The sequence below is a fragment of the Eschrichtius robustus genome, chromosome 17 (genome assembly GCF_028021215.1).
Source record: "Eschrichtius robustus isolate mEscRob2 chromosome 17, mEscRob2.pri, whole genome shotgun sequence".
Taxonomy (NCBI): Eukaryota; Metazoa; Chordata; class Mammalia; order Artiodactyla; family Eschrichtiidae; genus Eschrichtius; species Eschrichtius robustus.
This window is the reverse complement of record NC_090840.1, coordinates 33755819-33778677: the sequence shown is the minus strand read 5'-3', so window position 1 is coordinate 33778677 and position 22859 is coordinate 33755819. Positions and strand designations below refer to the sequence as shown.

The following is a 22859-nucleotide window of genomic DNA, read 5'->3' as shown; positions in this document are numbered from 1 at the left end:
GATCCCACATGCCACAGAGCAACTGATCCTGTGTGCCACAACTACTGAGCCTGCGCTCTAGAGCCCACGAGCCGCAACTACTGAAGCCCGTGCACCTAGAGCCTGTGCTCCGCAACAAGAGAAGCCACAGCAATGAGAAGCCCACGCACTGCAATGAAGAGTAGCCCCCACTCACTGCAATTAGAGAAAGCCCATGTGCAGCAACGAAGACCCAATGCAGCCATAAATAAATAAATAAATAAATAAATAAATAAATAAATAAATAAATAAATAAATAAAAATAGAAATAGAGAGAAAAAGACTTGAGAAATTCAATTTGCCATGGAGAACTTCACAAGTAACACTTTTCTTCTCTAATACTAAATTTCTGGGGATTTGCATGAAAACACAAGACATTAAGCACACCTAAATATAAATCAAGATAGAACATATAATTCAATAAAAAACCAAAGGATTAAATGCTATGTCATCTCCAATGAACAAATTTCAAAGTAATCATCTTGAGAATAGAAAAGACAGGTTTTAACTTTTTCAATTTTAACGTTTAATAATTCTGGTAATACTCAAAAAGTATTGCAATATTATAAGTACTTATGCCCAAATATCTTAAGTTTCAGTGACAGAAATTACTCAGTGTTCACAAAGGAATAAATAGTTCCATTCAAAATTTATTGAACTGCAAATTAGTTTAAGTATTATGCTAGTTAACTAGAGAATATATCTCTAAAAAATATCTCAGCAGGTCCCTGGATGTCTCAGTATATGCCAACATTATTGGACTGTTTAAATTAGAAGCTGAAACTATGAATTACCTGTCAAGGTTTCAACAATAAAAAATTTTAAAAGCCCATCATATTTGTTAATAAATTAGATTTATACAATTGATGATTTCAAAATAAATAAAACCTGAGTAGTATATGCCCTCTTTTTCCACCCACCCTCAGCATCTATATACCTTTACATCCCATTTTCTTTTAGACCAGTGTGTCTCAAGCTTTAATAAGCATACATATTCCTTGAGGATCTCATTAAGATGCAATTTCTGATTCAGTAAGTCTGTTGTGGGTCCTGAGAGTCTACCTTTCTAACAAGCCACAAATGAAGCTATCTTTGAACCACCCTTTGAGCAGCAAGGTGACCCAATATATAAAGTGAAGGAAACCTCTGGCCTAATGACTGTGGTTTTATAGATTCAATGCTGTTATATTTTGTAATCAAACATAAATAACCAACAATGATCACAAAAAATAAGTCTTGGAAGAAAAGAATGTTTTAGTTAAGTGAGAACTTAAAGTATACAAAATTGGCAGTGTTTCTATTTGTCTGACAATTGACACCTTTGATACATTATAATGTAATCAGAACACCAAATTCTGGTAACTTTAAAAAATAGTTACTATAGCTTGAGGCTCTTCCAGTTAATTCAAGTTCAGAAAATTCAAGCCAGTACACTGTAAAACCACTATTAAAAATCTTTAATGGTAAAGTGTTCATATAAATTACTTGTAAACCTGCTCTAAGCTATCCCATCTCCTCCTCCTCTTTCAACAAATAAATGCTGCTTTTTTTTCTTCTGTCTTGTAGTTAAACAGTGTGTAACACCCAGTGCCCCTCCCTTTAAAAATCGAACAAAATTGTCTCCAACCAAAGGACCCAATGCAAAAAGGTTGGCTTCTTTAACACACTCATATGTATATGCGTCTATTTCCACAGGATTACCCTTACATGTGATTGGCTGGCTTGAGTTGTGGCCCAGGTAACACCCTTGCTCCTTCAGAAAGGACAGATTGGGATGAGAACCTATCAACACTACTGCTGCAGAGAGCTTAAATATTTTCTTCAATCCAGAGATATTTTGAAGAATGCATTTCATGTCCGACTTAAAGGAAAGCACATGGTGCTCAGGAAAACTGGTATAATCAGATAAAAGATTTGAGTCTAAAGAATATGACTGAGTACACATCATATGATAGACTTTATGGTATTCTGGATAAAGCTTTTTGGGAAGCTGTTTGAAAATTAAGCTTGGATCAGTTACTCGTCTGCGAAATACATGAATCACAGGGACATTATTGTTGTAAGCACACAGTACTGCATCAGCTGCGGTAAGCCCAGAACCTACAATTAACACTGGATCCACTTTGCCACACAACTTTCCTTTGCTTATAGCGGCTCCAAATTCAGGCATTGAATGAAACACAAAAGGAAAATCTTCCCCATCAATTTCCAAACGGCCAGGAGAATCCAATGTTCCAGTTGCCAGAGCTACATTTTCAGCAAAGAGACAGAAAGGAATATGGGAACCATCTCCTATTCGCTGATAACCCCTGATTTCCCAGTTTCTCTTGGTAAATTTTGACTTCTCTATCTGTAAATGCTGTGTTGAAATATCTCTGTCTTGACCATCATTATCAACTTGATCTCTATAGAGTCTTGATACAGAGGTAATGTAAGTATTCTCTCTGAAATTCTTCTGAAGACCCATGACTTTTACATAATGTTTATAGTAGCGAGCTATTTCCTCTGGCATAACTCGATCCCCTTTTAGGTTCCTATAAAAAGAAAAGGAAAAATATTCTATGAGGATAATACTTTTAGTTTCCATGATTAGTACTTCTCCATCTAGTGAACTGTTATATCTTTTTAATTCCTCTGGACTGTCTCAGCTAAAGCTAACCATACACTTTACCATAACACTTACCATAACACTTTACATAACACTTACCATAACACTTTACAAAGAAAGAAAGCCTTTCCTTTTCTTTAAAAATGTTAATAAATTAGTTTATCAACGGAGGAAGTCCCACGAGGGTAGAGACTGTATTTAATGCATCTTTGTTTCCCCAATGCCTTGTATAAGTATCTGTTCAGATTAGCTGCCTTTATCAATAAACTTTTATTAAATAAATGGATTAAAATGTGGATATCTGAAAATTAGACTATTTTAGTCTATCTCACATTGTAATCTAAATAATTCAGTCTATAGCTATACTATTCAGTCTGTATTCTATTTAACTGTAGACTGAATTGTTTAGATTACAACCATTGAGATATTACAGGTCTGACTGCAATACATATACTTCTCAAAGATAATATCTAGACACGATTTTTAATAAGTTGCTTTCTGTTTTCCTAATGACCAAAAATAATTCAGATCAGTCTTTTGCTGAACAAAATCATATTTAAGTAGATAACAATTCTCTCTCTGTGTTTTCCTACTCATAAAGAGATCTATAAATATAAGCTGCTCTTTATGAAAAAAGCACGTTAATACATTTTTTATTTTCCACCTGAAATTTAAAGCAATGGGCGTTAGTATCCTTAAACAATGCCCCAATTAGAAGTAAGTAGAAATAAAAACACCAAATCAGGGAATTCCCTGGTGGTCCCGTGGTAAGGACTCCGTGCTTTCACTGCTAAGGGCCCGGGTTCGATCCCTGGTTGGGGACCTAAAATCCCATAAGCCACGCAGTGGGGCCAAGAAAACCCAGAAGAAACACCAAATCATTTCACATAATTCAGTGTAACTTGTAGCTGGAAGAAGTTCAAAGTTTAATGACTATAATAATTAAGATTTAGAATGTATTAACTCTCAATTTGTACAGAAACCCTATGTAATAGTTACTATTATTATTATCTTCATTTTGCAAACTAGGAAATTGATAGCTAGTTTAAGTTATTTGACCAAGGTCATAACATTAGAAGTTACAGAGTCAGGATTTAAACTCTGCCAATCTCTAGAGGTCTAAGAGTCTTAACACTATGCAAGGGCAGGAACTAAAGCTAATATTTATCACAAGATTCATTTTCACATATTAAACACACAATATGCTCAATTTAGAAGGATGAACACTCTAGTATGTAAATCATAAAGCTCTCTTTCCCTTTCTTACCCACATCATAAAGGGAAAAATATGCTGAGCAATTTCACTTTCTTACTTATGAAAATCAAGAACTTGTACAATTTGCCTGATTTTGCAACTTAACATTTCAAACCCACATAAAATTCCTTTCTAAACACCCAAAAGTCATATTTGAAAGGTTTAAATTTACTCTGGTCTAAATTTACTTTCCTTAAATCTTCTTAAATTAAGGATAATTACTGTAGATTAACATGGTTTGTATCTAGCAGAAAGTAAAGCATTCAAACATTACAGCCCTGTTCTAACAAAGGTTGAGTAACTTCCTGCTTTAATTTATTGTTTCTGGCAGCAGTCAAATTAGAGTAGATTCTGTGTATTAGTAGTTACTATCTATAGGAATGAAAATGGCTTGAAAATGATAGGGCTTTTCATATTTCTCTTTTTAAATTTTGGGTTCTTTCTCCCAAATAAATACAAAATAAACTTTTATTCTTTCAAGTTGAGATTTTCATATTTTCTTTTTTTAAAAATTAATTTTCATTGAAGTATAGTTTTTTTTACAATGTTGTGTTAGGGGATTTTCATATTTTCTATTTTCATATTTTAGTATTCTTATTAAATATTTACCTCTACAGCCAAGTAGGCAATCACATCACGGATTCTATTTTATTCCATCATTCTAAATTATTCATTATATATATTCTGGTTTCTCTTCAGATCATATAAATCTTAAGCCTTTTAAAATTATTCATTATATATACTCTTCTACTCTGAAAAGTCAAATACTTTAGGTATGTATACATGAGATATGCATACATGAAGTTATATATCCATTCATAAAAATAAGTTATATATATCCACTCATAAAAATAAGTAAATAAGGAAAGGATATGTAGGTGGACAAGAAAGTAACAAAACAGAGTGGTTTAACAGGAGAGCGGGATAAAACTATGATTAACAGTCTGTAGACAAGCCCTTACTTCTGTGTGCTTAGTTTTATAAAATCTCTAAATAGGAACTAACTCATAACCACTGCTGCAAAGAGGTTTTATTTGAAAGACACATGCATTAATATTATTCATCTAAGACAGGATCACAACTAGTTTGAGATTGGCTGACAGACTCCCATTGTACACCAAAATTTTAATAGTTTGATCTTTACCTTCGTTTGCTAGATACCCAATCTTTAAATTTAAGTCCAGGTAGCTCCATCCAATTTCCAAAGCTGATTGTCAACATCGAGCCTTCCATATTCTATTTGAATAAAAAATGTACAATCAAAAAACATATTTTATCAGTAGCAAGGGTTTTTTTCTTTTTTGTTTTTGTTTTTTTAACCAAAGCCATCTCATTTACTATAATTAAGTCTGGAAAAGGAGAGCTCAAAGAAGTCCTAAATGGTTGTGTAAATCACCTCTGGAAATTTATTCCAATTAACTTGCAAATATTTTCAACACTTGGTAGTTTCTATACTCCTTCTTTCATGTAATTATACATTTATAAATCAGATTTACAATATCACCCAATGCCTATAATTAACATAATTAGATGCAGAATATCGTGTTAGAGGAGCAAATCAGTATTTTCATTTTAAACAAAAGGGGACAAGTTCATTCATTTCTAACACTTTAAATGTCTTTGCATTTTAATACTATTAACAAATTTTTTTAAATGGGCAGCAAAATAGCTTCCCCCCCCCAATCAATTATGATTGTGAAGTCTAAGCTGGTTTCAATACAGCAGGCATCGCTTTCTAAAACTAGGGAAATAAGTAAGTGGTTGCCTGATTAAGAACAGACTCACTGCTGAGGCTAATGCTGCCTTTAAGGAAGTGAGCCCCTTCAAGCTTGCCCTACTTCTGCTTTGCTCAGTACAAAGCAAGAAAAGCCCAAGGGCCAAAAGCACCTTTCCCAATGACCTCAACGATCGCTTTCAACCAACTCTTTTAGGCTATGCCTTCTTTTATCTGAACCCTTCTTGCCCTGTTTCTACACAGCCCAGTATTGGGAATGGGACTTGTTATTATTATTATTATTGGCCAACATTTACAGAGCACTTACTATGTGCTATGGCTTAGAAAGTCATATTATTTGTGACAGTACAAGATCACCACAGGAAGAGAATGCAGCAAGTTGCCACTGCTTTGAAGCAGGCTGGGCCTGATACTAGGATTAGAACCAAGTTTCAGGTATATATCGCTTTAGCACTGATTCAAATATGGTTTTAGTAATCAAGGCTTATCCGTATATACTTTAACTTTCCTAAATGTAAGTGGGAGAAATGCAGTAACAGAGATCAAATATTGCCTGCACATTTTTCTAAGCAGAAAATATACATGTACAATAAAACCTCAGGAATTTATAGAAGGTTCTCTAAAAACTTAAAAAATGTATTATGGCTTTTTCAATAAATGCAGTGTTATTAAGAATGCTACTTATTAATAAAGCAAATATAAACATGTAAGCTAAAAGGCACAGATATTTTGATAGTTGCTATCCATTACCATAAAGGTAATTGAGATGAAAAAGTCAGCGACATAGTTAATCTATAAAGTCCCCAAATACTCTGAAACAATCGTTTGATAAATGTAAACAACTTTTAGCCATATAACGTTGCACTAATATAGGAATATCCAACCGAAGTTTATACTAAAGATTTGATATTTAAAGTTAAAATTCCCATGAAGTCTTTATTTCATAACATAGCAAAAATTATTTAACATTTATTTGTACAAGTGAGCACTCACCACACACTAGACACTGTACTAACTGCTAAGGACACAGGAGTGAAGAAAAATTATTAGTTGCTGCCCGCTAATTAAATATGCTGGATCTTTATGTTGACAGTCCTCTGGTTTAACCTCTGCTATGGACTGAATTGTATCACCCCCCAAATCCACATGCTGAAACCCTAACCCTCCAATGTTATGGCATTTGGAGATGGGGCCTTTGGAAGGTAATTAGGGCTAGATGAGGTCATGAGGCTGATGCCCTCATAACAGGATTAGTGGTTTTACAAGAAGAGAGTTCACACTCTCTTTGCTACATAAGGATATGCAAGAAAGCAGCTGTCTGCAAGCCAGAAAAAGAGCCCTCACCATAAACTGAATCATCTGGCACCTTGATCTTGGATTTTCCAGCCTTCAAAGTGTGAATCTGTTGTTTAAGACACTCAGTCTATGGTATTTTATTTTAGCAGCCCAAGCAGACTAATACAATTTTTTTTTCTTTTACATTTTTCATTTAAGATCTTGAAAATGTAGGGAAATAATACATATTAGAATGAAATACTGTGTGAGATTTTGTAAACTCTACAATGAATAAATGAATTAAAAATGTTTTACTATGCAAAACATCTTGAAATATTTTCTGTATAATTTTTAGAGAAACACTTATTCTAAGACACTATCACTAATCAAATTTGGCTTAATTTCTACTAGTAATTAATTCATATTTATCCGAACACATTAAAATTCTCAGATAAAGATGTGGTAATCATCATATATAACATTATATCATAATGTTTAAGAATCAAAATGGTCTTATCAAGATGACGTATAATAATTCACATTCAGTAAAATGCTAAGGAAAATATACTCACATGCCAAGCTCCACCAGGTGGACCTTTACCAAGAACTAAGTGAGGGATATAATGATGCTGTTCTAATTTCCAATGCAAAATGGATGGATAATCATACCCAAAGTCAGCATCTGGATGAAGAAGTGCGTCGAAAAGTACTGCAACAGGATTGGATGATCGACCCTCAAGGCCCTCAGACAAATACTCTAAGTCCTGAATGAATTATTTTTCAAAAAGAAAGAAAAAAGGCAGATGGAGTTTGGAAAAACAAACAAAAAAACTCCAGCTAACATAATAATAGTAAAGACCATTATTGTAATCCAGCATTTCCCATAGAGTGTGCTACAAAACACTGACGTTCCTTGAGATCTTAATAGATTCTCTGGTCAAATAAGTATGGGAAAAGGTTGGGTTTCAAAAAGCTAATCAGATCGTTTTACTACAAAACTTGAAGATGACTTTAATATGCTAGTATGCCTTACTATGTCTACCATGACACTCTAATAATAAAAAGCAGCATTTCCCAAACTTACCAGAGCATAGAGCACCTATTAAACTCCATCAGGAAATAATTTGGGAAATTCTGCTCTAATTAATTCAGGAAAATAAATGGAAGCAACTCAGCAGAATATATTTACAAATCTAAAATTAAAATGTTAGAAGGTGTTATTTAGAAGAAAATGTTTTCAGCTAAGAAGTACAATGCTTATATAGTAGAAAACTAACCTTGCCTCAGTATAAAAAAATTTAAAAGCATCAACATGTGAAAAATAATACCTGATCAACAATGGAAAGATGTCTCGCTTCTTCTAATTTGCTATGTAAGATTGTGTTTGGATGTATTGCTTCTGATGATAAATATGGTCTGTAGCCTGACAGCATATAAGAAAGGCAGATTCCTGAGGGTCCATTTCCTATTTAAAAAAAAAAGGTGGAGAGGGGTGTATCTTGCATCTTAATACTCATGTTCTTTGGCTTTTCTGTTTCACAGATGGTTTTTCTCCTTCACCAATTCTTCTTTCTCTAAACTCTCAAAGACAAGTATTCACAAGAGAAGATTTTTGTCTTCTCTCCTGTTTTCTTTTGGGAGTCTCACCTACTCAAAGCTTCAACTCTCTATGCTACTAACCCTCAAAATTAGATATCTAGGCTGACCTCTTACCCCCAAAATATATCCCAAATTTCCATATGCCACTTCTTCACCTGACTGAACCACTAATAACTTAATCACAATGTGTTCAAAAGCAAATTCATGAGTTCTTCCATTTTGGTGCCCCTCCTTTAAACCTTATTCCTTTGCTGGTATGATACTTACCAGCAAAATCCTAAGTTAATCAGGTTCTGGTTTAAACGTATTTTGTCACCTATATCCATTCAGTTGTCTTTGTTATTCTCACTCATATATTCTCACTCAGAAGACAAAAATCTCTTCTTGTTCCTCTTCAAGATTCACCTGCTTCAAATCATTTCACATTCTACATTCAAATGAGTTTTCATAACAGAGTTCTCATTATGTTACCCACGCTATGTTACCCACTCTACCCAAAGTCCTTCATTGCTTGTTTCTTCTATCCAGTGTTCTCCATGTTCTGGTCTCAACCATCTTTCAAGTCCCACCTCCTAATAACGTCCCTCCTGTATTTCTATATCCTTTACCCAAAACCAAACTGGATTTTTTGTTGTTGTTGAACTCCAACAACTACTTTGATTTCACAAAACTCAAAAGACAGAAAGGAAAATAAACCATTTGACTTCATAAATTTTTTTTTTAAATGGCAAATACTGGGAGTTAAGATCTGAGGCAAAGAGCTAACTTCCTTGAATCAAAAAGAAAGAGACAAAGCTAAAGAAAAATCATAATACCAACAGAAATAGAAAAAAATCTGAGAAAATCCAACACCTATTCATGTAAAAACTCTCAACAAACAACAGAGGGGAAATTCCTTAACTTGATAAAGAGTATCGACAAAAATCCTACAGCTAACATCATAATTAATGGTGAGAAATTAGGGGTTTTTTTCCCTGTAAGATCAAGAAAAGGATGTCTCTTCTCACCATTCCTACTCATCACACACCTTAATGGAAATCCTAGCTAATGCACTAAGACCAGAAAAGGAAATTAAAGGTATACAGATTGGGAAAGAAGAAACAAAACTGTCTTTATTTGTAAATGCCATGATTATCTATGTCAAAAGTCCCAAAGAATTGACCAAAAAAACTCCTGGAAGTAGTAAGCAATTATGTTGCATGATACAAGGTTAATATATATGTCAATTGCTTTCCTACAGACCAGTAATGAACAAGTGGAATGTGAAATTAAATACACAACACCACTTATATTTGCAAGAAATACTGGGTATAAGTCTAACAAAATTCACATAAGATCTAAATGAGAAAAACCACAAAACTCTGATGAAAGAGATCAAAGAATATATAACTGATGGAAAGCTATTCGATGTTCGTGGATAGAATGATTCAATATTGTTAAGATGTCAGTTCTTCCCAACTTGATCTACAGATATGATGCCATCAAAATCAAAATCCTAGCAAGTTACTTTGTGGATATTGGCAAACTGATTCTAAAGTTTAAATGGAAAGGCAAAAGACCCAGAACTGCCAATATAATATTGAAGAACAAAGTTAGGACTAATACCATCCAACTTCATCTTACTGTAAAACTACAGTCAACAAGACAGTGTGGAAATGAAAGAATATACAAATGAATGGAACCGAATAGACAGCCAAGAGATAGATCCTCACAAATACAGTCAACTTCTTTTTGACAAAAAAGCGAAGGCAATGCAATGGAGAAAGGATAATCTTCTCAACAAATGGTACTAGAACAACTGGACATCCACATGTAAAAAATATGAATATAGATACTAACTTTATATCTTTACAAAAATGAATTAAAACAGATTATAGACTAAATATAAAACACAAAATTATAAAACATCTAGGGCTTCCCTGGTGGTGCAGTGGTTGAGAATCTGCCTGCTAATGCAGGGGACACGGGTTCGAGCCCTGGTCTGGGAAGATCCCACATGCCGCGGAGCAACTAGGCCTGTGAGCCACAATTACTGAGCCTGCGCGTCTGGAGCCTGTGCTCCGCAATAAGAGAGGCCACGATAGTGAGAGGCCCGCGCACCGCGATGAAGAGTGGCCCCCGCTTGCCGCAACTAGAGAAAGCCCTCGCACAGAAACGAAGACCCAACACAGCCAAAAAAAAAATTAATTAATTAATTTTAAATAAAAATTATAAAACATCTAGAAAATAACTATGAGAAAATCTAGGTGACGTTGGGTTTGGTAATGAGTTTTTAGATATAACACCAAAAGCAAGATCTACGAAAGAAAAAAATTGATATGCAGGACTTCTTAAAATTTAAAATTTATGCTCTGCCAAGTCACTGTTAAGAGAATGAAAAGACAAGTCACAGACTAGGAGCAAATATTTGCAAAACATGTATTTGATAAAGTACTTGTTTCTAACATATACAAAGAACTCTTAAATCTCAACCATAAGAAAACCACCAACACAATCAATTAAAAAGTAGGGAAAAGCTCTGTACCTCAAGGTATAGAGATGGAATATAAGCATATGAGAAATTACTCAACATTGTATATCATTACAGAACAGCAAATTAAAACAATGAGATACTACACACCTATCAGAATGGCTAGACCCCAAAACACAGACAGTATCAAATGTTTCCAAGGATGTGGAACAACAGGAACTCTCATTCATAGTTGCTGGGAATGCAAAATGATACAGTCACTTTGGAAGACAATTTGACAGTTTCTTAAAAAGCTAAACATAGTCTTACTGTATGACCCAGCAATCACACTCCTAGGTGGGTTGAAAACTGAATGGCCATGCAAAAATCTGTACATAAATGTTTGCAGCACTTTACTCATAAATGTCAAACATTGGAAGCAACCAAGATGTGCTTCAATAAGCGAATGGGTAAACTGAAACATCCAAACAATGCAATAGTATCCAGTGATAAAAAGAAATGAGTATCAAGCCATGAAAAGACAGAGAGAGGGATCTTAAATGCATATTGCTAAGTCAAAGAAGCCAGTCTGAAAAGGCTACATACAGTGATTCCATATATATGACATTCTGGAAAAGGCAAAACTATAGAGATAGTAAAAGATCAGTGGTTACCAAGGGTTGATAGTTGAAGGAAAGGATGAATGTGTGGAACACAGGAGGTTTTTAGGGCAGTGAAACTATTCTATATGATGTTATAATACATGACATTATACACCCAGCAAAACCCATAGAACTGTACAACCCAAAGAGTGAACCCTCATGCGCACTATAGATTTTAGTTAATAATAATGTATAAAAACAGTGGTTCATCAATTGTGACAAATGTACCACACCAAAGCAAGATGTTAATAAAAGGTATAAAAGGGGGTTGGGAAGGAGAAGAAAAGGAATATATAATAAAGATATTAATAAAAGGTATAAAAGGGGGTTGGGAGAGTATTTACAGAAATATTCTCTGTAATTTCTGTTTCATTTTCCTATAGACTTAAACTGCTCTAAATAAAGCCTATTAAAATAAATATTGACTATATGAAAAATAGTGGGAGTTAATATCTCAAAGAATCAAAAAGAAATAACACTCAAAAGACAATACAAAAAGAATACAAATAAGCAGTTCATAGAGAAATATATACACAGGCAGAATGTGCCCCAACTCCCAAAGATTTCCCATTCCTAACCCCAAGAACCTGAGCGTGTTACCTTACAGAGAAAAAGGACTTTGTAGATGTGATTAAATTAAGGACAGTGAGCTGGAGAGAGTACCCTGGATTATCCAGGTGGGCCCAATCTAATCACACAAGTCCTTAAAAACAGAGACTCTTTCCCACCTTTGGTAAGGAGGAACCATAACTATGAAAGGTTAAAAGAGAAACGACACTGCTGGCTTTGAAGATGCAAAAGGGGTCCAGGAGCCAAGGAATACTAGTAGCCTCTAGAAACTGGGAAAGCAAGGAAACATTTTATCTATCCTAGAGCCTCCAAAAGGAATGCAGCCCTGCTGATTTTAGCCCAGTGAGACCAGTGTTGGACTTCTGTTCTATAGAACAGTTAAATACATTTATGTTGTTAAAGCCACCAGGTTTGTGGTAATTTGTTATGACAGCAACAGAAAACCAATTACATACATTAAGGAAATTAGCCCTTTATTATGATCAGCTGGCAGTGCTATTGCCAGCAATAATGGCCCTATATACATGAGCTTAAGCTACGCTTCGGCTAGCTGAGGCAAAATAGGAACAGATTGCTTTGGGGGAAGTAAGGCGCAGATGAAAGTAGTTTTTCCTTTTCTGACCCTGCCATAGCCCAACTAGAACAAGAAGACATAGGTTCCTTTGCCTATGGCAAGACATCCAGGATGGAAAACCAGGGCTGGATGGATATAAGTGGGAAATGGAACGTGAGATTTAGTTTCCAAGATATCTTGGATGAGAAATACTGCAAACACTGTCAGCTCCCCTAGAGGGGAATCTAGTGTAGAACTATCTTGTTTTCCTTCCTTCCTTCCTTCCTTCCTTCCTTTATTGAATCTCCTATGGAGAGATGTCAATATGCCAGACAGAGCACAGGACTTTCCTCTCCATTAACTTGAAACAAGTCAAAGAAACTAAGGAAGTTGTATGCCATCAAGGTACATTATGTCCCATAATTCTTTCCTTTGGCTTGGTTTCATACTATAGTACTTGTCCAACTTCATGAGTTTGAATATTAGATTAAAGATACATATGACAGGTAATTAAATACATGCAATAAAACAAAATCATAAAATTTTATAATTTTGAATTAGGTTTTATTAATAACTTAATTTTTAATATCTTATATACCTATCTATTGAGGTGGTACAATGGATATATAATAGTAACATATGGTTAAAATATTATAAACCTAAATGTAGAGTACTATAATGTTCTTTACTAACTGAGCACTGACTACTAACTTGCACAGGTTACTCAACAACTGAGTTTCCCTGTCTGTCCATACCCGAAAACCTCAGAGGGCTATCGGGTTGTAAGGCATAATCCAATAATGTACACAGAATGCTCTATACAGGGCTCTAATAACATTGGTTATCATCATTATCATGACACTGTCATATAAGTAACACAACTGATAGACTACTGATATTTTAAAATAATAGAGTAATATCAACCCTTCAATGAAAAAATGTTCCATTCTAACACAGAATCTAATATCAGATAAACCAATTCCTCTCTCCAAAGATTTGGTTATTGGTTATTTAAAAATATTAAGCAACCTAAGAATACTTTTCAATACAATCCTAAGAACTTGTGCTATGTAACTGTGCATTTATAAAAGTAGTAAGGATCAGAACTGTAATTTTAAGAGATAAAATGCAATAAAACTTACCTATTACTACCACAGGCAAAGTCACTGATGAATCTTCAAGTAAAGAAGTTTCTTCAACTAATGGCATAGCTTTAACTTTTCGCCCCAAATTATCACCAAAATATTGCACTAAGGAATTAAAAATCTCTCCTTCAGTTTCAGGGTCACTATAGTTTCTTTTAAAAGGAAAATATGGAACAAAAACAAAACAACAGATATATAGTCAATATAGCCTTTATAAAAATCTGTCTTTATTCAGATTTTATTTAGGCCATAAAATATTCAATAGTTCCATAAAAGGAGAAAAGGAAATCCTTTTGATTAATGCTTTCAAATTAGTACCTTAGCTACATGTCAACGTACACCACTTTGTCAGAAATCCTAAATACAGTGGTCCCTCGGTATCCAAGGGGGGTTGGTTCCAGAACCCCACCCTCACTCCCCAAATACCAAAATCCATGGATCCTCAAGTCCCTTATATAAAATGGCATACTATTTGCATATAACCTACCTACATCCTCCCACATAGTTTAAACCATCTCTAGATTACTTATATCACCTAATACAATGTAAATGCTATGTATGTAGTTGCCTGCATGCAGCCAATTCAAGTTTAGCTTTTTGGAACTTTCTGGAATTTTTTCTCTCCCAAATATTTTTCATCTGCAGTTGGTTGAATCCGTGGACGCAGAACATGTGGATATGGAGGGCTGAATGTAGCTGCTCATTCTCTTTAATGCCTTGAAGGCAAGTCTTAAATAAGAAGCTATTTTTAATGACCAAAGACACAACATTGTATTAGGGATTTTTATAATTCTGAGATCTCCTAGGACTGGAAAGTTTCTCCTTCACTTTTTTCTCATTAATAAAAAGGTGAGTGCAATAGAGGCAGTATATTTGGAAAAAAACAGTCACACATAATATTTTAAGGAAAAGTTACTGAACTTATATATTACAAATGGTGCATTTTGGTAAAAAAAAAGTAAGGTTTATACATCTTATTCTCAAAGAGATACTGAAAAATGCAAAGATCTTAACGTTGATTTCCAATCTACCTTCTTTCCCAACTGCCTCCCTAGAAACTAGTTTTGGCGTTCTGACAAGCTCATGCAATAAATGGAGTATCCTTTGAACACAGTTAATGTTCTGCATTATACTAGAGATTACTTCAGAACAGAATTCCTGAATTATTTTTCATTTTCATATAGTCAGAAACAGGCCAATGTCTGAAAATATTAAACTGAGTACTGACCAGTGGGTGAGTGTGATTACTATTCCTAAAATGATAAACATGGGAATGGATCAGTTATTTCACAGGACTCACTGATCCTTGGGGGAGGATGACAAATGGAAAGAATTAGGCAGAGACCAAAATTTCTCCTTCCCTATAACCTTCCAAGTTCCCAAACTACCCTAGGATAGGGCAGAGTTCCCCAGGATACACTGACAGCTTTCCCACCCCCAGTAATTGGGCTCCCCTAACGATACATGGCCCCTTTTGGCCAGAACTGATACCCTTTGGATATGGCTACTTAGGAAAGCCCCTCCTCACACTGCAAGCCTGCCCCTGAAAGAAGTGTCTTATGCTCAATCCATCCCTTTCAGAGAATTCCAACTCCCACCACTAATCAGATCCAGATGTACTAGCTGTCTTGCCTTCTGCTTCTTGACAACTGAACTCAACATGAGTATATCATACTTGGGCCTGTCCGTGATATTTCTCCAAAGTGTGTGCCCAGGACAGGTTCCCCAGCTTCCTTTGGATGCTTCTGATTAGTCCTTTTAGGTATCCAGGCCTCATTAATATTATGGTGGTTGTAAAAGCCACAGTTCTTTTTCAGGAGATGCAGACATCATGGCCAGTCTCCTCCTGACATCCCTATCTCAAACACTGTTGCTTCCATATATATAACCTGGAATTTAAATAATAAAAATGATCATCACTCTAAGATTCTGGTAATTAAAAAGATGTCTCCTTCTTCAAACCCTAACAAATGTTTCACATTAGTAAAAGGGCAGATATGCTGGGGGTTACAGTCAACTTGAGACTATATAAATATTAAACTAGATACTTGAATATTATCTGATATCCTGTACACTCTGAGAGCAAACTGATAATCCTCTGAATGACTGAATGAAGGTACTTTAGCAGTTACTACCATATTTGATTTTATAAGCAAAACTCAATGATCTAAAATGCCTTGTCCAGTTTCTTAAGTCTACAAATAAACGCTGTGAAATAAATAATTAATATTTAAATTCCTTAAGAACAAAAAAATCATGGCTAGAAGTGTTGGCTTAAACTCCGAATCACTTTTACTTAAAGGTACAGTAGAATTCATTTATTTAATAACTTATTAAGAGGCATTTAATATTCTAAGTCAAGATGTCTCAAGAAACCTTTTTTTTTTTTTTTTTTCTGGCAGGCCACAGAATTTTAATATAGCTATCAATTCTATAAACTGACTATACATTTTGTTTTGAATTTTATTTATTTTTGTACAGCAGCTTCTTATTAGCTATCTATTTTATGCATATTAGTCAATCCCAATCTCCCAATTCATCCCACCACCAACCCCCTGACTATACATTTTACAAGGATCTTTCATCACACTGGACTAGTCTTCTCAAATAATGGGTTTACACTTAAGAAAAAAGAGGTTAAGACAATTAGAAATAAAATGCCTCCTCTGTTAGGCTTCTATTAATCAAGAAAGACAAAGTTTTCAAGCGCTCAAAAACATCAGAAAAACAACAGATCATCTGATCAGGCCTTAGACCAAGGTAAATAAATAGAGGGAACTTGGTAATGCTTTTTAAAAAAATGACTTTTAATGAGATATAATTCACATATAAAATTCACCCTTTTATTTTTTTTGGCGGCACCACTTGGCATGTGGGATCTTAGTTTCCTGACAGGGATTGAACCCACGCCCCCCGTAGTGGAAGCACGGAGTCTTAACCACTGGACTGCCAGGGAAGTCCAAAATTCACCCTTTTAAAGTGTACAATTCAAGGCTCTAAGTAGTCACAAGGTTTTTGCAATCACTACCAATAACTTCAGAGAAATTTTATCACCCCAAAAGTATATGCTGCACCCATTAGCACTCATTCCTCATTCTTCCCTCCCCGCAGCCATTGGCAGCCACTAATCTACTGTCTTACTGATGTGCCTACTCTGGAAATTTCAAATAAATGGGACCCCTCATACATTATGTAGCCTTTTGTGTCTGGCTTCTTCCCCTTAGCATGTTTTCAAGGTTCACCCAGGTGGTAGGATGTATTGGTACTTCATTCCTTTTTATGCCTGAATAATATTCCATTGTATATTACCCACTCATGAGCTGATAAACATTTGGATGGTTTCCACTTTTTGGCTATTACAAATATGCTATGAACATTCATATATAAATTTTTGTGTGGACAAATGTTTTCATTTCTCTTAGGAGTGCATGCAATGGCTGGGCCATAAACTCTATGTTTAACATCTTGAGGAATTAGCAAACTATTTTCCCAAGTGTGCATCATCTTACATTCCCACCAGTGATATGAGGGTTCCAATGTCTCCACATCCTCACCAGCATGTTATTTTTTGTGTTTGTTATTTTAGCCACTCTAGTAGGTGTAAAGTAGCATCTCACTGCAGTTTTGATTAGCATTTCCCTAATGACTAATAATGTTAAGCATCTTTTCATGTGCTTATTGGCCATCTGCATATCTTCTTCAGAGAATAATTCAACTTATTTGCCCACTTTCCAACTGGGTTGTTTTTTTTATTGTTGAGTTTAAAAAATTCTTTATATGTCCTGGATACAAGTCCCTTTTTGGATATATGATTTGTAAATATTTTCCCCCATTTTGTGGGTTGTCTTTTCACTTTTTTTATATTGTCTTTTAAATCACAAAAGTTTTAATTTTCGATCAAGTCCAATTTATTTTTTTCTTTTGTTGCTGTACTTTTGGTGTCATACCTAAGAAAGCACTGCCTAATCTAAGATTACAAACCTGTTTTCTTCTATGAGTTTTATAGTTCTAGTTCTTAAATTTAGGTCTTTCATCCATTTTGAGTTAACTTTTATATATAGTATGAGGTAGCAGTCCAACTTCATTCTTCTGCTTGTGAATATCCATCTGTCCTGGCATCATTTGTTGAAAAGACTGATATTTCCCTTTGTCTTGGGATCCCACAGAAATCAACTGACAACAAATAAAGGGAATTATTTCTGGACTCTCAATTCTATTCCATTGATCTATGTTTATCTTTATGCAAACGTCACACTGTCTTGATTACAGTTTCTTTGTAGTAAGTTGTAAAATTAGGAAGTGTGAATCCTCCAACTTTGTTCTTTTTTCAAGATTGTCTTGGCTATTCTGGGTTCCTTGTAATTCCATGTGACTTTTAGGATCTGCTCATCAATTTCTGAAAAAAAAAAGGCAGCTAGGATTTTGATAGGATTACACTGCATTTGTAGATAAATTCAAGGAATATTGCCATTACTGCCATCTTAAGAATACTAAGCTTTTCAATCCATGAACATGGGATTCCTTACCATTTATTTAGGCCTCCTTTCATTCTTTTCAATGTTTTCTAGTTTTCAATGTACAAGTTTCACATTTCTTCTGTTAAATTTATTCCTAAATATTTCATTCTCTTTGATGCTAGTATAAATTGAATTGTTTTATCAGTTTCATTGTCAGATTGTTCATTGTAAGTGTACAGAAATACAATTGATTTTTGTATGTTGATCTTGTATTCTGCAATATTGCTGAATTCATTTATTAGATCTAGTAGGTTTTTTGTGTGTGTGTGGGCCTCAAGCAATTTGACACTAGTCTCTCCCAAGACTCAAGCAGAGTATATAGAGCCAAAGTTTTAGCTTATCTTAATTCTCCAGAGTATACATAATTTGTTCTGATTTTCTACTAACTGGTCATAGGTATAATCTTTGTGTATATAATCCATAATATTGGTATAAACTATTTGTAATAAACTTGCATGGTACATGATAAATACTGGTTTAACACAGGCATGAAAAACTGAATCAAGAGAAGAAATGAAAATAAGGTTCACTGAATTTACATAAAGCAACAATGAAACAAAGACCTATTAGTAAGTATTCTTTCTAAAAAATTCAGAGTCTAAACTATAAATTTAGTATTGCTGTACATATTTTACAGTATATGCATACTGTGTTCACAGGTCTATGAACAGTGAAAATTTCCACTGCAGAGATCCAATTTGCTGAATGTTCTATTTAAAACAAGTATTTGAGTAATAAAAAAATCTACTTTAAAAAAATCTACTTTTCCTTTATTTGAGGCAATAAATTGGAAAATATAATTAAATTTTAGGAAATAGTAAAGAACAGCACTTTACACATATGCAAAAGTAGTTACCTTATTTTTAGGCATCAAATTAGAAGACTATTTGAAATTTCAGATGATTTTTAGATGCCTTCCATGTTTTGTTTTTGAAACATTATGGTCCAAAGACTCAAAACAAATTTAAAAGGATGGCACAGACATAATATTTGAATAACAAAACACTTTTCTCACACCTAGCAATACTTTTCTAAATGATCCTTCAAAATGAAATGCTTTACTACCTGAGTTTAGTCTTTGGAAGCATGAGCTTAGATTTTTACCAGATTGATACTACCATAAGAAAAGAAGGTTCTAAAGTCACAAAGGAAGTCAGTCACACTCTTTATCTTCTAGAACAGGAAGTATGGAAGTTTTCTTCCTTGGGAAGTTAGGAGACAGTTCTCTCACAATATTTATTCTTTCAGATATAAGGCAAGATCCAAAATGTAAACACTGTCACAATTGGTTTTAAAATGTGTTCCTAATGAAATTACTCAAAAAAAAAAAAAAATTGTGCTAGTAAATTATAAACCTTCTCCTAAGGAAATGTTTTAATTATTAAATAAACGTTTTCTTTTTAAAAATTTAGATAAGATAGAGCTGTTTATACAATGGAAATATGGTTTATCAATCACAATTTTTATTCTTTGGCTAGCAGGCTTGTTTTCCCTTATTCCTCAAGATCAAAATATAGCAAATACCTTGTTTTCACCTCCTCCTCCACATTTCTGTACAAGGACGTAAGCACATGATATTCACTACCTAGGGTTAGTTGAACACGTATGAATCCCAAGCTGTGTCCTTAGAATTCAAGTGTACCAAAAGGTGTCAAAAGGCTTTTGGACAGTACTTTCTAAAAGGCATATTATTTTCTCAGGGGCTTCAGTTTAACAAGTTTTCACTAGGGGAACTTGTTTTCTAAAGTTCTCCAAAGTGGATCTGATACTCTCAAATCACTGTCTGTCAAGTAGATACCACACAAATTTGCCTAGAATTTAAGATCCAGCAGTTTATTACATAAAATAATTTTTAATATCCAGAATCTAGAGACTCCTACAAAACTCACTGAGAAGGTAGGCAAGCCTGGATTGCTGCTCTAGTTCAACAGGAATTCTGAGTCTTTTCTGTGCCTTACACCCCTCTTGCAATTCGGTGAAGCCTCTGGACCTCTCCTTTGAATAATATTATTAAACACATAACAGGATTTACAAGGAAACTAAAAAGTAAACTTGGAATATGTTTTTATGTATTCCTCTACTGTATTAAATAACAAGTTCAGTGATGTAAAATAATTACTGTAATCTTGAAGAAAGAAATAAACAGTATTTCTAGGTATCTGCAACAATTAATGTGGTATGAAAATACTTGTGATTTCTATTGATGACAAAGTCACAAATACTACTGTGATTTACTGCTTATATTTACAGTTGAAGAAAATAGATTTTGGTTAAAGTTGAGTGAAAATTCCTGGTACCTTTCTTTACATCCAAGTTCACTGGCCACCTAAAGTCTATACATGCAGCCCAATTTAAGAACTCTGATCAGAATTTCATATTTTACAAAAGAAGTTTTGCATATCATTATTCTAGCACATTCGTGTATATATAAGGCAAGGCACTTTACTAAAGTCTTCGCTAAGCTTATCTTTTCTTCACCAGAAGGTTAAAACTAGTTTCAAGTTGCTTTTGGTCTTTCTCTCCATAACTGAATGAAATGATGGCCAACTGTGCTAGATCTAGTACATAAACTTTTATTTTAAAACGTATTATCTGTATGACCCCTAAAAACGTTCCTCATAATGTTAGTCTAGAATCGCCAGATTTTTCAAATTTCTACAATATATATGACTTACGATGACTGACATCTTAAAAGTCAGAAACATATTTGTAGCTAGAACATCTCATTTTAAACATAGCTCCCTGCCTCCCTTCAACCCAGTAACTTAGGTTATTAGATTTTTTTTTAAAGAAAAAAAATGTTTAAGGTGTGTGTGGGGCTGGGAGAACCTCACAACCCTTCACTAAAACTTTGCACTACTTTTAAGTCTCAGTTCGCCGTAACCGACTAGATCGGGCCTAGCCGGTCCCGCAGTCCCGTGACTGGCACGGTCCAGGGAGAGGAAAAGGGGACAACAGAGGAGAGTCCCCCAGAGCCAGGAGCCAAGGCGGGGAACCTCGACTAGACAGGAACCAGGAGGAAGCAGCGGCCGAGGCGGGAGGCCTCTGCAGTTCAGGCGCTTGCCTTCCACCCCCGACCCGTCCCCGACTCCCTAACCCGCGCGGCCTCTACCCATTTCGGCCCCTGCCCTGCCATAGGGCCCCGCAGCACTCTAACCTCCGCCTGCCCCCTTTTCTTCCACGGTGGAGAAGTCACCTGAAATGACCGGCCAGGGAGCAGCGGCAACACCACACGGGCATGGAGCGCGGCGCACGGGGCGCCCGAGCGCGACCGCCACGGCCACCTCCCTCGGCGGGGTTGCCCGTTCGGGGCGCCCGCCCGGTTACGGGGTCCTCGGGGCGCCCGCGCCCCGCGCCTAGCCGTTGCCGCGGCTGCCGGAAGCTGCGGTTCAGCAGCCGGCCGGGCTCTGGAGCACCCAAGCCCGCTTCAGTAAAGCGGCTTCCGCTCCTCGACTAGTGGCAGCCGGACGCCGGCGGCCGACGATCTCTGGGCGCCGCGATGGGGGCGGAACGGGGCGGGGACGCTGCGACGGCTGCGGCGGAGGCGGGCGGGCTCCTCCTCGCAGGTGCGGAGGCGGCGGCGGCGGGCGAGGCCCGGGATTGGTGGAGCCGCGGCCAGAGCGAGGGGCCCGGCCTGAAGAAGTGTTGGCTGAGAGGGCGGGGGGCCGAGGTCCTCTGCCCACCAGACGGCTGGCGGTGGCTACTGGGGCCCGGGCCTCGGCCTGCGCCCTGCGGCCCCTCCGCGTGCTCCCGACCTGCAGCGTGGGAGGTTGGCGAGGCTGGGAGGACGAGCGTCCTGAGGGCCGGATGACAAGGGGAAGAGGAAGAGCTGCTAACCTCGGTAGCGGGACGGTTAGGGGGAAATCCCTGCGTGCTGCGCGGCCTCTGCGACCCGAGCACCCCAGTGTCTCCAGAGTCGGTGCACGCGGGCCTCTCACCGAGGACGACCGGCAAGACCGAGATTCCCGCTCCACTTTAGCGCCTTACCTCGCGCTGGCCTGGGCGCAGACGCCCGGAGCTTCCGCGCGCTTTTCGTTCTTGACCCTGCCTCACAATCGCCTGGGAGAACTCACCAAACCATGGGTGCCCGGGCCCCACCCCAAGGGTTCTGATGGGGGAAGTCTGGCTTTCCGACTGAGGTCCCCTTCCTTAAGTAAGTGGCATCGCTGGTTAAAAATACAGGTGCTCAGCCCCGCCCCAGATTCACTGAGTACCTTTCATGGAGGGGGAAAGGGCAGGAACGTGTGTTTTTTAAGTCCCTCCAGGTGGTTATAATGCGAGAAAAGTTAGAAAGTACCGAGTAATGAGTGTCCCTGTTCGGTATTTTCAAGAAATGAAGGGGGACAAAACCTGGGAGAAGTGATTAATTGCATATACTGTTATATAGAGATGTCTTTCTATCCCTCTTTCCAAAGAGCGCTAATTATTTTTGCAGTTAAAATCTGGGATACGTAAGTTTCTGTTTTTAAATAA

At 36.4% G+C, this 22859-nt stretch overlaps 1 protein-coding gene across 5 annotated transcripts; it reads right to left on the bottom strand.

Moving 5' to 3' along the window:
• Positions 1–601: 601 nt before the first annotated feature.
• OSGIN2 (oxidative stress induced growth inhibitor family member 2) lies at positions 602–21840 on the bottom strand. 5 transcript variants are annotated; one of them, XM_068526059.1, is made up of 6 exons: positions 21583–21840; positions 17851–18265; positions 8220–8356; positions 7464–7655; positions 5026–5117; positions 602–2552 (listed from the first exon to the last, which is right to left on the bottom strand). In XM_068526059.1, exons 3-6 carry the CDS (start codon positions 8322–8324, stop codon positions 1517–1519), a joined length of 1425 nt encoding a protein of 474 aa, XP_068382160.1. In that variant the 5' UTR covers positions 8325–8356; positions 17851–18265; positions 21583–21840; the 3' UTR covers positions 602–1516. The 5 variants fall into 5 exon arrangements, with proteins under 5 accessions (XP_068382160.1, XP_068382158.1, XP_068382159.1 ...); XM_068526057.1 differs by lacking the exon at positions 17851–18265 and adding an exon at positions 13867–14021; XM_068526058.1 differs by lacking the exon at positions 17851–18265 and adding an exon at positions 13867–14021 and having other exon boundaries at positions 21544–21617.
• Positions 21841–22859: the final 1019 nt, after the last annotated feature.

What these genes read in the sequence shown, in the direction of transcription:
- OSGIN2 (XM_068526057.1), bottom strand. Translation starts at nt 21,626, where the DNA reads ATGCCCGTGTGGTGTTGCCGCTGCTCCCTGGCCGGTCATTTCAG. An exon ending in ATCTTTCCATTGTTGATCAG is followed by an intron (nt 7,656 to 8,219) that starts GTATTATTTTTC and finishes TAATTCATTCAG; the next exon opens with GACTTAGAGTATTTGTCTGA. An exon ending in TGGGTATCTAGCAAACGAAG is followed by an intron (nt 2,553 to 5,025) that starts GTAAAGATCAAA and finishes TTCTTTTTATAG; the next exon opens with GAACCTAAAAGGGGATCGAG.